The sequence below is a fragment of the Kogia breviceps genome, chromosome 3, assembly GCF_026419965.1.
Source record: "Kogia breviceps isolate mKogBre1 chromosome 3, mKogBre1 haplotype 1, whole genome shotgun sequence".
Taxonomy (NCBI): domain Eukaryota; kingdom Metazoa; phylum Chordata; class Mammalia; order Artiodactyla; family Physeteridae; genus Kogia; species Kogia breviceps.
This window is the reverse complement of record NC_081312.1, coordinates 66,183,583-66,198,387: the sequence shown is the minus strand read 5'-3', so window position 1 is coordinate 66,198,387 and position 14,805 is coordinate 66,183,583. Positions and strand designations below refer to the sequence as shown.

Sequence of the window (14,805 nt, the reverse complement as noted above, 5' to 3'; positions counted from 1 at the left end):
GATATAGTATAATCAAATGTGTTAACCTTTGGAAGATCTGTGTAATCCAGTTAGTTAATGTTTTAAAAATTATCATTGCATATGATATAAAGCCATGTATGGACAAAAAAATCTACAGGCCAATGGATTTCAATGATTAGAGTGTGAAAACTTTCTTAGTATGATTCCAGATTCCACATTACAGTTAACTTTTAAGAAATTACTAAATACAAGTGTTGGTATAATAACAGCAAAGAAGAATATCTACAATTATATATAAAGGCTATTAAAATTTAACTTAACTCTTTTCTAACCTTGTATCTATGTGAACCTAGATTTTCTTCACCAGAACAACTTATTGTAACAGACTGAATGCAGAAAAGATATGGGAATCTTGTTGTCTTCTATTAAGCCAGATATTAAAGAAAACAAAAAAAATATATAAAACAATACCACTATTTCTTATTTGTTTGGAAAAAATAGTGTTAAAATAGTTTAAAAAATAGTGTTTAAAATAAAAAGTTTTATGTTAACATGTAATGAGTTTGTTATTTTTAAAATGAACTAATAAGAAATTTTTGCATATATATGTTAATTCTGACTACATTAAATATTGATAGCTGTGATGTACATAACCCAAAGCTCTCTGAATGGTCTCCATTTTTTTTTTTTACATCTTTATTGCAGTATAATTGCTTTACAATGGTGTGTTAGTTTCTGCTTTACAACAAAATGAATCAGTTATACATATACATATGTTCCCATATCTCTTCCCTCTTGCATCTCCCTCCCTCCCACCCTCCCTATCCCACCCCTCTAGGTGGTCAAAAACCACCTAGCTCTAGCTGATCTCCCTGTGCCATGCAGCTGCTTCCCACTAGCTATCCACCTTACATTTGGTAGTGTATATATGTCCATGCCACCCTCTCCTTCGCCATAGCTTACCCTTCCCACTCCCCATATCCTCAAGGCCATGCTCTAGTAGGTCTGTGTTTTATTCCCATCCTACCACTAGGCTCTTCATGACATTTTTTTTTTCTTAGATTCCATATATATGTGTTAGCATACTGTATTTGTTTTTTACTTCACTCTGTATGACAGACTCCAGGTCCATCCACCTCACTACAAATAACTCAGTTTCATTTCTTTTTAAAGCTGAGTAATATTCCATTGTATATATGTGCCACACCTTCTTTATCCATTCAACTGTTGATGGACACTTAGGTTGCTTCCATGTCCTGGTTATCGTAAATAGAGCTGCAATGAACATTTTGGTACATGATTCTTTTTGAATTATGGTTTTCTCAGGGTATATGCCCAGTAATGGGATTGCTGGGTCATGTGGTAATTCTATTTTTAGTTTTTTAAGGAACCTCCATACTGTTCTCCATAGTGGCTCTATCAATTTACATTCCCACCAGCAGTGCAAGAGTATTCCCTTGTCTCTACACCGTCTCCAGCATTTACTGTTTCTAGATTTTTTGATGATGGCCATTCTGATCAGTGTGAGATGATATCTCATTGTAGTTTTGATCTGCATTTCTCTAATGATTAATGATGTTGAGCATTGTTTCATGTGTTTGTTGGCAATCTGTATATCTTCTTTGGAGAAATGTCTGTTTAGGTCTTCTGCCCATTTTTGGATTGGATTGTTTGTTTTTTTGTTATTGAGCTGCATGAGTTGCCTATAAATTTTGGATATTAATCCTTTGTCAGTTGCTTCATTTGCAAATATTTTCTCCTATTCTGAGGGTTGTCTTTTCATCTTGTTTATGGTTTCCTTTGCTGTGCAAAAGCTTTTAAGTTTCATTAGATCCCATTTGTTTATTTTTGTTTTTATTTCCATTTCTCTAGGAGATGGGTCAAAAAGGATCTTGCTGTGATTGATGTCATAGAGTGTTCTGCCTATGTTTTCCTCTAAGAGTTTGATAGTGTCTGGCCTTACATTTAGGTCTTTAACCCATTTTGAATTTATTTTTGTGTGTGGTGTTAGGGAGTGTTCTAATTTCATACTTCTACATGTAGCTGTCCAGTTTTCCCAGCACCACTTATTGAAGAGGCTGTCTTTTCTCCACTGTATATTCTTGCCTCCTTTATCAAAGATAAGGTGACCATATGTGTGTGGGTTTATCTCTGGGCTTTCTATCCTGTTCCATTGATCTATATTCCTGTTTTTATGCCAGTACCATATTGTCTTGATTACTGTAGCTTTGTAGTATAGTCTGAAGTCAGGGAGCCTGATTCCTCCAGCTCCATTTTTCTTTCTCAAGATTGCTTTGGCTATTTGGGGTCTTTTTTGTTTCCATACAATTTGCGAAATTTTTTGTTCTAGTTCTGTAAAATATGCCAGTGGTAGTTTGATAGGGATTGCATTGAATCTGTAGATTGCTTTGAATAGTATAGTCTTTTTCACAATGTTGATTCTTCCAATCCAAGAACATGGTATATCTCTCCATCTATTTGTATCATCTTTAATTTCTTTCATCAGTGTCTTATAATTTTCTGTGTACAGGTCTTTTGTCTCCGTAGGTAGGTTTATTCCTAGATATTTATTCTTTTTGTTGCAATGGTAAATGGGAGTGTTTTCTTAATTTCACTCAGATTTTTCATCATTAGTGTATAAGAATGCCAGAGATGTCTGTGCATTAATTTTGTATCTTGCTACTTTACCAAATTCATTGTTTAGCTCTAGTAGTTTTCTGGTAGCATCTTTAGGATTCTCTGTGTATAGTATCATGTCATCTGCAAACAGTGACAGCTTTACTTCTTCTTTTCTGATTTGGATTCCTTTTATTTCTTTTTCTTCTCCGATTGCTGTGGCTAGAACTTCCAAAACTATGTTGAGTAAGAGTGGTGAGAGTGGGCAACCTTGTCTTGTTCCTGATCTTAGTGGAAATAGTTTCAGTTTTTCACCATTGAGGACAATGTTGGCTGTGGGTTTGTCATAAATGGCCTTTATTATGTTGAGGAAAGTTCCCTCTATGTCTACTTTCTGCAGGGTTTTTATCATAAATGGGTGTTGAATTTTGTCAAACCAAATGTTTAAGAGTCAAAGGAGGGGCTTCCCTGATGGCAAAGTGGTTGAGAGTCCGCCTGCCAATGCAGGGGACATGGGTTTGTGACCCTGTCTGGGAGGATCCCACATGCTGCATAGCAGTTGGGCCCAAGAGCCATGGCCACTGAGCCTGCATATCTGGAGCCTGTGCTCCACAATGGGAGAGGCCACAGCAGTGAGAGGCCCACATACCACACACACACACACAAAAAAAGAGTTAACGGAGACTTGAAACAAAAATGTTTGTGAATCATTGTGCTAAGGAATACTCTGGTAAAAGATTACAGTTATCCTTACCCTCATTAACTTCAAAAGATTGGAAATAAAACCCATATATTTGTTTCCAACAATAACCAATACAATAGTGGATCTGTTATCTACTATTTTATTTTATGCCTCTACATATCTATTTAAAAATCTGTACTATATTTAATTTTCTTTAATCAAAGATTATCTATTTATAATATGAAGGTTGATAACAATACCAACCATATATATTTCTTATTACAAGTATGATGGGTAGGATACTGCATTGCACACCTTTTTTTCAGTTTTCTTTATAACTATTTTAAAAAATTTTATAATGGATTATAGTTGATTTACAATGTTGTGTTAGTTTCAGGTGTACAGTAAAGTTATTCAATTTTACATATACATACCCATCTTCTTTTTCATATTATTTTCCTATATAAGTTATTATAGAATATTGAGTAGAGTTCCCTGTGCTATACAGTAGGTTCTTGCTGCCGATCTATTTTATATATAGTAGTGTGTTTATATTAATCCCAATCTCCTAATTTTTCCCTCCCTCAACACCTTTCCCCTTTGGTAACCATAAGTTTGTTTTCTAAGTCTATGAGTCTGTTTCTGTTTTGTAATTAAGTTCATTTGTATCATTTTTTAGAATCCACATATGTGATATAATATGATATTTGTCTTTGTTGGTCTGACTTACTTCACTTAGTATGATAATCTCTAGGTCCTATGCATCTTTTTTTTTCTTTTTTCTTTTTTTGTGGTACGCAGGCCTCTCACTGTTGCGGCCTCTCCCGTTGCAGAGCACAGGCTCTGGACGCGCAGGCTCAGTGGCCATGGCTCACGGGCCCAGCTGCTCTGCGGCATGTGGGATGTTCCCGGACCGGGGCACGAACCCATGTCCCCTGCATCGACAGGCGGACTCTCAACAACTGTGCCACCAGGGAAGCCCAGTCCTACACATCTTGCATATGATTAATGTCAGAAGTTTACTGCCCTTTGTGAAAAGGCTGAACTTCAAGCCTCTAGAAAAGTGCACTGGACTTTAGGAAACACTTGCAGTAATTTTATCTGGTGTCTTTCTTGACTTTGATCAACAAAGTTAGTCACTTAGAACTGCAGGTGTATTGTTGTAGAATTTAAAATAAATAACTTTAGACTTGTCAACATTCATAAATAGAGCATGTAAATATTTCATAACTTATTTGGGTAACCATCAAGACCTTTCCCATCTCCAAGGAAGAGACCTTGGGAGAGAACTTAAGAGACTGTCCTCATGGTGATGGCTACCTTTCGTTGAGTAATTAACATGAGTCAGGCACTGTACTAAGTACTTTACACACTTTATATCACTTAAACCCTACAACAATCCTTTGAGAACTACATATATTACTAGTTTTACAAAGAAAGGAACAGAGCCTTGGTGAAAATAAACAAATTGCTTGAAGTCATCCAGCTTGTAAATGGTAGAACTGTAGTCAAACCCAGAGTACATGATTCTTACCCCAAGCTCCTGTCCACATTTTATTTCCCTTCTCATCTGGTTCAAACCCCAACTTCCCATGCTACTTTTGTACTTTTTATGTAAATCTGTTGTTGCCCTTAGGACACTTTATTGCAATAATTGCAACTGTAATTTCTTTATATATTTACTTCTGCTTATAAACCCTTGACTCCCTGAAGGAAGGAATTGTGCCTGAATCCCCATCAGGCAGGGCAAATCCATGTTTGCTGGCCTGAATTAATACCAGGTTAGGTTGTGGAAGCTGAGAGAGCTTAAAGAACTTGCCCTTGACCACTCAATCAGTGTGTAGCAAAGTTGGGATCTAATCTAGACCTCTCAACTCAACCCTGTATCTTAAACACTGCAGGTCAGCGTTCTCAAATATGGTGCTTGGACAAATGGCATCAGTATAATCTAGCAATTTGTTAGAAATGCAGATTATTAGCCCCAACTCAGACCTACTGAATAAGATCTTGTAAAGGTAAGACTCAGACATTTGTGCTTTAATAAGCCCTTCTTGTGATCTGATGCATGCTAAAGTTTGAGAATCACCCCTCTAGGTGAAAAGACAAAACAGTTTAATAAAAACAGAATGTTTGACACAGCATGGAGTGTAATAAAACTGTTTGATTTGCTATGTGATTAGGTTTATAAAATATCCCATCGTACTGAAAATGAAAAATTCAAGTAAAAACTCATCTAGTATGGTTGTTTTCATTTTGAAAAAAAATCAGTCCAAAGCAATGTCATTTGTTCAATCATGCATGCACTGAATTAATAATTTTACAATTAATAAGAAAATTAAGTGAAGAAAAGAGTCCATTGGCTATTTAAGTATGCCTACTTGGAGGATTCCAGCCAAACAGAAATAAAATTTCCAGTTAGCCCTACGTATAATTTTCACTGAAACAAAAAGTAGCATGGGCTGCTGGATCTGAGGTGCAAGTCACAACTTACATCTTATGGGTCTTTTCAAGTTCTAATTATTCTGACAGTCATAGAAGAAGCAAACTGGAACCAACATTTTGGGACTCCTTTATCATCACAGGTAGATTTAAAATTGTCTCCTAAAAATTAGAGATATTTCAACCCCCAAATCAAATTCTCTATCATGAAAAAATAGGCAAGAGCAATTTTTGAGATTGTTGTTTAAAGACAAATTAGTCTTTTAAATATGTTGAGACAATTTAGTTCTTTTGCATGTAAGTCTAAGTTTAGCTTTAGTTAGATTCTATTGATTTGCACATGCTTTGGAATAATATTACCACAATGTGTGAATGTTTTAACTAAAAAAAAATAAAACAGTATGAATCTGAGACCCTTCCCCACTCACTAATTTTTTTTTAAACAATTCCTCCTCTCCTACTGCCTGCTGCTGATTTTAGAAAATAGCTAAAGGATTTTCTTCTCTTTTAACTAAACCTCTTCTGTTTCTAGCTATATATTTATAAAGTCCTCTGAGAATTAGTTTAGCATAATAGCTTGAGATATTCGGTATTTGATATAGGTAGTAGTAATATGAAAAAATCCTCAGTACTCTCCTTATATATTATAAATGGACATACATATATTATAAATAATGATTTATTAGGTATTCTCTCTTAATTCCTTAGTTTCTCTTCTGGAATATTGAGAAAGACATTATTGTGAAGTTCACGTCACTTTTTTCTCCCCTGACATTGTAGCTTTGCTTTTGAATGGACTAGGGGACATATTAATCGCATGACAAAGTTAGCAGTAAGAGCTTGAATTCAGTTTGGATTGAGGAGCAAAGATGAAAAATTGTTTAAATCAAATATTAAACCCCTTTACAGAATGTAAAATCTCCTTCCCATGATATGGAGGGACTTTAATTTTAGCTCATGGCTTTTCCTACAATGAAGACTCATCTCTCAGATTATTGCAAATGATCTCACATGGTTTTTTGGGGTGGGGGGGGCGCTGTGTTGGGTTTTCGTTGCTGCGTGTGGGCTTTCTCTAGTTGCAGTGAACTGGGGCTACTCTTTGTTGTGGTGCGTGGGCTTCTCATTGCATTGACTGCTCTTGTTGAGCAGCACGGGCTCTAGAGTGTGTGGGCTTCAGTAGCTGTGGCACGTGGGCTCAGTAGTTGTGGCTTGCCGGCTCTAGAGGACAGGCTCAGTAGTTGTGGCTCATGGGCTCTAGAGCACAGGCTCAGTAGCTGCGGCGCACAGGTTTACTTGCTCCGCGGCATGTGGGATCTTCCTGGACCAGGGCTCGAACCCGTGTCCCCTGCATTGGCAGGCGGATTCTTAACCACTGTGCCACCAGGAAAGTCCTCACATGGGTTTTTTTTTTAATGGAAAAAAAACCCCTCTCATTGGAGCATGATCCCTTCAATAAAACACTCAACTTTTCAGAGTAAAGCGTTTCTTACCTTACTCATTACATATAGTATTTTCATTCTGTTTATTTTGTTTTGTTTTATCTTATTCTGATCTCTGTGTACTATTTTATTTTCCTCTTAAACACCTGACCAAAGTACAGCAAAAATTAGATATAATAAAGCTTTGTAGCTCCTCTCTCCTACCTGTCATCAGCAGCTTCTGACAGCCAATCATGAAAATTCAAAGTCAAACCATTTAACTCTAAGTCAATGGAAATGAATTTCCAGAGAATAGATATTTATATCATATGAGCAAAAGGCACAGTTGTACAATGACAGCAAGGAGAAAGATGTAAATATATAATTGTGGTGGCTATGTGTGTATCGTATGTATGTTTTCAGAGTTAAGACATCATAAAATCCTTTTCTATATCTCTACATAACCTAATATGTAGATTTTAGGTTGGGGGAGAAGGATATACAATGAGAAAGTATACAGTTTTCATGTTAACTGGAGCCCTTTTGGTTGGATGAGTGCCAAAGAAACTTTCAAAATATTTCAAAACGGCTGCCAGCATGTTAAGATTTTAACTGAAAGAGTAGAGTAATGAAATCTGAATTACTAATGAGGGAATAAACTTATGTTTTGCTTAAGGTCCTTAATGAACATGGAGATAAGAAGATGAAATAAGGAATTTCTCTGTCATGCATGCAAACCAAACTTCCAAATTTTTACATGTAAAGACAAAATACTGAGACAGACTTATCACATACATTCCAAGGTAACCTACTGTGCAAGTCTTCTTTGAGTAGTCTGTTTATTTCTATTTTAGAAAAGAAAGTTTCTGGAGGGCAGGAGCCATATTAATTCTCTTAAATATGGACAGTTGAAAGCTTGGAACTTTGAAGTTGAATGTGCTCATTAAACTCTCTTTTAATAGTATCAAGTATAATTGAAGTAGCTTAAGCATATCTAGTTTCAAATGTCTAACAGCAGATCTCACATCTTCTTTCGAGTGGGATAGGTTTTGCCTTTTGGGCTTCCAAGAAAAACTTGTCCTCCAAAAAAGAAGAGAAGCAGGATCACAAATTTCCAGACCAACTAGTCTGTGAAATAAGTAGTCAATAACATATAATAGCTGGTCTTTTCTATTCATAGAATCAATATTAAAACAGTTAAAAAAGAAGGGTGATATTGTCTATAAATGTAACTCGTGGATTGTGCAGAAAATACTCTAAAAGGAAAAATAATTTTCTAAAACTCTTGCTTTTTTTGGCAAAAGAGCATTTTATCCGCCTCTGGCATCATTTGGCACATGAGGAACTGCCTCTGGATCCACCAGATCTAACCTGAAACATGGCATTACATATCGGAGTCAAAGTACACATGGAAGAAGCAGCCACTTGCCGGAAACCTCCACCAACTGGTTGACCTAGATATCAAAGGCCAGGCACAGGCACCAGCCCACAACGGGCCAATAATTCAGACATGCTATTTTATAGAAATCCACTGTCTGCATATATGTTCATTTTAAGCCTCATTGGTCAGCCGTTAACTGGGCTTCCTCTGGCCTACAGTACTGCTGGCCTTGACCTATGCAGTCAGAGAGAGAACTTTTCCCAACCCCTAGAACATTCCTGAGACCTGGCTATAATTAGCACAAACTCCCATTTCTTTCTACAGGAAAGCTTGCGCAGAGCCAAGAGGTGGTATTTGAGATCTCTTCAGACTCAGCCCTGAGGATGAGAGGTGGGGACGGGAGAGCTTTGAGACCCGAGTCAAACCGCAAGGCTTGGCCTGGCCACATCTGTGACCTGATCCCTCCATGGTGGCTTTCCACCTACCCATGTGCCCCTACCCTCGCCGGTTCAGTGACTTTGCGTTTGGCCACTGAACAAGTATTAATATCTCTTAATGAAATGCCTTTGAACTAGAAAAAGACCCCTTTCTAGGAAGGAGGCAGTCAGGACCTCAGTTAGATCTTCAACTAACTCGTGGGATCCCTAGCACATATGCCACAGATGCTCATTACGATTCTTTTTACGTGCAACATGTGGGGGACGAAGCAGTTTCATATCTCCTGGTATTATCTGCCGTCCAAAGCATTTTCTTTGAGAGGAAAATGGAAACGCAGCTGCGCCGTGGGCCCGGCCAGCCAGAGCTGGGGCTCCCTCCCTCTGGCTCCCTGCGGCTGCCGGGCGCGGGCGGCTTCTCCGGAAACTGACTCGGGTTAGGGGAGCGCAGAGGTTGCTCAGCCAGAGCGGGACGCCGCCGGGGCGCGGACCGGCCTTTGTGCAGCTTGGCTGTTTTCCGGGAGCCACGAGGGTGGAAGGGGACGCCCAGGTCTGGGGCGAGGGTAGGCGTCTGGCCCCAGATCTTGTGCGGGGACGCCGGACTGGGCAGTCTCTACCGTTCTCGTCCTCGGCAACTTCTGGCCAATCGGCCCTGCCCCTCTGGGTCCCAGCGGCCGGCTGCGCCCCAGGCTCAAAGGGTTAAGCAGGTGCCTCGCCCGGCGAGGCGCTATTGGCAGAGGATCGGGCTGCGCGGCCGCGGCCACCACGCTCCGCCGAGCCCAAGTTGGTTTCGCGCGGCGGGCGCGGCCGCCAGTTGTCCCCCAGCTGCCAGGCCCGGGCCTCTGCGCGCGGGGAGAGGAAGAGACGAGAGAACGAGATGGGGAAACCAACAGGAGCACCAGCCAAGCTTGTTGGGGGCGGTGGCGCGCAAGAGGAGGGGAGCCCAAGCCCCGCGTCGCGTAAGGGTTGCACCGTCCTCCCGGCAACTCAGGTCCAGTGTCGCCACCCGGAAGAAAGAGGGAGGAAGTGGGGCCACTGGGGGTCCTGGGCAGGGGGTAGGGGTAATCATTCACTCCCATTGGCCCCACCCATTATGCAGGCTAGAAGGAGTGCAAGTTGTCAGTAAAAGGGCGCGCCCAAAGCACAGCATCCCTCCTCGTCCCCTAAAGAAACACCGATGTAACAATGTGGAGAAGTAACTGGAAGACACGAGGAAATAAATGCACGTGTTTTCTCTTTTTGTTTCCCTGGTGGTTGGAATTTGCAGAGTTCGCCCCAGCTGTGGCTGCTAATTTATTCGTTTCATCGTTCGAAAGGGGCGTATAGAGATGGGTCATCAGGGGCACATCCGAATCCCTCCAGCTGGACCTGCACCCACCTCACAAGTTTGTCCAAGACCAACATGCCAGCCCACCAGAAGCTAGGAGAGTCCCTTCTTATAAAGGCAACAAACTCTCCATTGCACAAAAGCGCCTCCCCCACTTCTCCTTTGCACACCATCCCTCCTCGATAAGCATCAAGTTCTCCAGTAGTCCAACTTGCAGTTGGCAACCCTCGCGCTGCCTAGTGTACAGAAGACGGGCAGAGAGGGGTCCCGGTCCGGAGGGGAGGCTCTGCGCCCCCATTCCTGCACACGCGGGCTGGAGTCCAGGTTACAGGGAGCCGCGGGAGGCGCGAGCCTGCTTGGATGGTGGTTATTTCTCTAGAGAAAAGAGGGGAGAGCGCGCGCCTGTCTTACACTTCGAGTCGGAAGTGCGCGGTGTGTGTGTGCGTGTTTGTGTTGAGGGGGCGGGAAAGAAAGGCACCCTCCGCTGCTCGTCATCCCCTCGCACCGGCCAAGTCCTCTCTAAGCCTCCCGGTGCATCCTTCCTCCGCCACCCCCTCCCCTTCTTCCCTCAGCTGGGCTCGCGCAGCGCAGTCGGAGCAGCCAGTGAGAGCAACATCCTGGAAAGAGGGGGGAGCACCACCGCCCCCCAAAAGGGAAAAAAGGACCCACCCTGACACGTTTTGCTGTTTGCAAGTCCCTCGCACGCCCCCCCGAACCTCCTCCTTGCGCTTGCGGCCCCCCCCCCCCAGCCCGCTGCGCGCACATCAAAGCGCCTCTCCGCCGCGCACAGTGGCCGCGGCTCACTAATGGGATTGCAGGCTAGTGCCTGGCTCCGCTGCTGCCGCCGTCGCTGCTCGCGCTGCTGCTGCCGCCGCCGCTGCCCGAGCCCCAGTCCGAGCCCCCGCCAGCCCGAGCCCAGAGCCGCCGCTCCCGGGGGCCGAAGCCGCGGCGATGATCCGAATCTTTCCGGATTTCAGCGTGCAGGTGACGGCCGCGGCAGCCGGCGGGGCGGCCGCGGGGGTGCCGGCCGGCGCGGGCATGGGGAGGGCCGGCGCCGCGGCCAACGGCACCCCGCAGAACGTCCAGGGCATCACCTCCTACCAGCAGCGGTGAGTAGTCCCGCCTGGGCTGGGGTAGTGTCCCCGCTCCGGGGTGCTGGGGTGGGACTCACTTTGCCTCCTGTTTTATGCGTTACAACACACATGCACATCGCCAGGGCTCACTTTGCTTGTCCCTCGTTCTACAGATAAGACAGGAAAATATAATCCACGATTCGGATTGAAAGGCACTCCAGTGTACTGGCGAAGTCAAATCAACCTTTGCCTTCCGCCTGGCCCCAAATCTAGAGTCTCGGCCCCGCGTAGCCAAGGAGTTACAGCGAAGTCTGAGGCACAGAACAAGGTGCTTTTGCAAAGTTTGGGATCCTCGTCCCTTTCAGCGGATTTTCTCAATGCTTCTGCCGGGTGCGGACCCGCGCTGACGGGCGGCCAGGGGGGCAATTGATCACCTGAGGCTGATTGATCATTTGTTTCCAAACAGAATGGGAACAGTTTTCACGTGTAGCCATACACTTGCAATTCTACATAATAGTGTTATCATGTCACCTGTTACTACGGGGAAATACAGCATGAAATCCGAGTCTCCTCGGCGCTGTTAAGTATTCATCTTAAACGTATTATAATGCAAATGCGTAAGATTCAGAGATGCAAGTTAGGAAGCAAATTGTACAAAGGTTAGGTGGGAAGAAGGAAGTTTTAAAGTATTTATTGTTTGCATTTCCTCCAAACATTTATGGATTAAAAAAATAGGGTTGTGACATTGAAATTGTAAACATTCTTTGATTCAGTTAGGAAAGAAAGGGGAAAAAAATTTCCACCACCACCAACAGCCCTAGAACCCTGAAGTTTTTCCTTAAGGACAACTTGCGATGTTGCAAGATTTTATCAAAAATGTAATCCACAAAAATGTGCTGAGAAATACTAACAATGTAGTATGAAAGGTAAGCTTCCCATTTGTGGGGCTCAGTTTTATAGAAGATGGGAGGAAAAAAAGAACACATGAAAGTGTGAAATTAAATATTTGTGTTTCCCAGATTGCATACGATTAAACATCTGAGAGCTTTGCCAATGGCATTTAACTTAAAATATACACAATGCATAATTCAAATAACAGCTCCTATTCTTACCTTGTATTTCAAACTTCATTGATTTGAGAACCTTTGATTTGAACCAACAGTGTTTAAACTGAAAAGGTTAAGATAATCTATCACTGCCATATTTTGTGCCTTCTAACCAGTGGCTCAGCAACCAGAGCGGGTTTTGCATAACACACTGAATGTTTTCCAAGTTGATGCCCAGTATTGCAGATATTCTGTAGAAGACTTCATTATATGCTCTGTGTATTGTCAGAAGTTTAAAAAAAAGTCTGGAAAACAAGTCAAAAAGAGGCTATTCCTTGTCAAAGACATTTTTTATTTAAATTATTTTAGTCTTGTTTTACTTCAGTGATTACAAGAACCTTTAATACAAAAGATCTGGGAATCTTTCAAACATAAAGGACCAGGAAAGAATTAGATTTTTCCTTTTCACGGTTCAGGTATGGTTTTATGGTTGTTGTTGTTTTGTGTTTTTTGTCACTTATAAAACATTTAAATGACAATAGAATCCAGTGATCACTTTAACTAGGAAGTGCAGGCAATAGTCACAATAGTGTGGTCTCTGAAGTAGGGAGTCAAGGGTCAGAAATGTCAGATGGCCTTTGGATGATTTCAGGGACCTCCAGGGAACTTCAACTAACCCTTAAGATATGAATTGGGAATAAGAGGTGGCCATGAAATTTCAGCCTTTATGTTTATTCTCTTGAGTGTTGGTGTCTTTCATCATAAAGATCTTCCCAGGGCCAATTTCCCTGAAAGTCAGGAGCACGCAGGGGTAATCCTCCATGGCCCCGCACTCAAAAGCCGAAAGCTGTACCGATGCTTCCAACTTCATCTTTGAATTTGGGCCACTTTATCAAGTCTGAATCCCACTGCAGTTATAAAGACTAAAGCTTTAATCAACTCTAAACTCTAGCCTTTGGGATGTATTGTTCCCTTCTTCTCTTTTTATGTTGTCATATTGACAGAAGAGAAGGCGGCTAGCTGTGAAAAATGTAGCTCTTGGTTTCGTTACTCAGATATGATGACACCTGTTACTGCCTTTAATTTTAGTTAATTTGGGGACAGGGGAGTGAGTCATGTGGGGCAAGAAGATTATTGGCAGGGTCTGAGTCACAAGTCCCCTGTCCTCTGGAATTTTATTGGGAATGTGAGCCACCTACTTGTTAGGCTGAAGGGGCTGTGAAGGGCAGACTTAGTTTCCACCTCAAGACCTGGATCTGTCAGAGTGAATGGCGACATCATTTCCCCCCCCAAAAAATTGTTTTCGCATTAACTTATTTTGGGGAGTCTGATGGAGTGACAGGGGTGGGGGGTTTTCAAGCAAAGAGTGGCCTGTTGGAAGAACACAAGCTTCTCTCATTTGTCATCTTTGGGTAGAAATGCCCTAAGCTGGTTGTCCTGGAGCCAAAACTTCCAGCAGGCAACTTTTTCCCCTCCCTTCCAGCCCCTGTCTATCTTGTATTCAACACTCCTCCACTTCATTTTTCAATCACTCTCATCTTCTCCTACCTGTAGAGTGTACTCCAAAGAGAACTCAAACACCATCATGCAAATTAATCACGTCTGTCACGAAAAACACTTATGTTTTCCTAGTTTCTAACTCACAGCCCAACTGTACTGGAATGGTAGAACTGAATGGGACCCCTTTGCAGGTCTATTTTTTTTCTTAAGTTTAAAGTAAAATGCAAAGCCTCTCATTGGCTTGATGTTTTCCGCCTGGCTCTTTCATTTATTCAAAGTGGGAATGCTTTAAGGGTCCTTTCTACTTTCCTGGGTGACACATGACTGACCCAAGTCTCTGCCTAAAAAGCTGCCCACACCCAGCAGAGCGGTTTAGTGGAGAAAACGCTCTGACCAGGGGCTCCCCACGCAATAGGATTCCGGCACTGGCCCTGCACTGAGTGGCCCTTTCCCTAGGCCTCGCTGAGCTGTAAAATAAGGAGGCGACTGGGCTGGATCCCCGAGGCCCGCAGTCCGGTCGGGTCTCAGGTCCTAAGAGCCAAGTCGAGAGAAGCGTTTTATCTAACTGCGTTTAAACTCCTGGGGATTCACTTGTGAACCCCGGGGTCTGCAGACTTGCAAGTGCGTGAATAATGCAGCTGCTCCGGCTTTGCAACGCTGCTGAGAGCGCCCGAGCCACAAGGTGCCTGTGCCGCCGCTGCACCCGCTCACCCCCACGCGCTGTCCCCGGAGGCGCGCCCCGGACGCCGCTCCCGTGGCCTCTCAGCTTCTCTCTCTGTTTCTTTCCTCCTGGCTGCGAAGTGTTCGAAACTGCAACTGAGTGGCGTTGTTGCGCCGGCAGCGGAGCTTCCCAGTCCCCGAACGCGAGAGAGAGAGAGAGGGAGAGAGAGGGAGAGAGAGGGGGGGGAGAGAGGGGGGGAGAGAAAGG

The 14,805-nt window shown here is 42.9% G+C and overlaps 1 protein-coding gene across 2 annotated transcripts in view; it reads left to right on the top strand.

The window, feature by feature from the left end:
* Nucleotides 1–11,209: 11,209 nt before the first annotated feature.
* Nucleotides 11,210–14,805, top strand: part of NPAS3 (neuronal PAS domain protein 3) — an 868,173-nt gene continuing 864,577 nt past the window's right edge. Inside the window, exon 1 of one of the 2 annotated variants that reach the window (XM_059059545.2) lies at nt 11,210–11,367. In XM_059059545.2, coding sequence (XP_058915528.1) covers nt 11,210–11,367 — 158 coding nt within the window. The remainder of the gene's footprint in view (nt 11,368–14,805) is intronic. The other variant, XM_059059547.2, reaches the window with a different exon arrangement.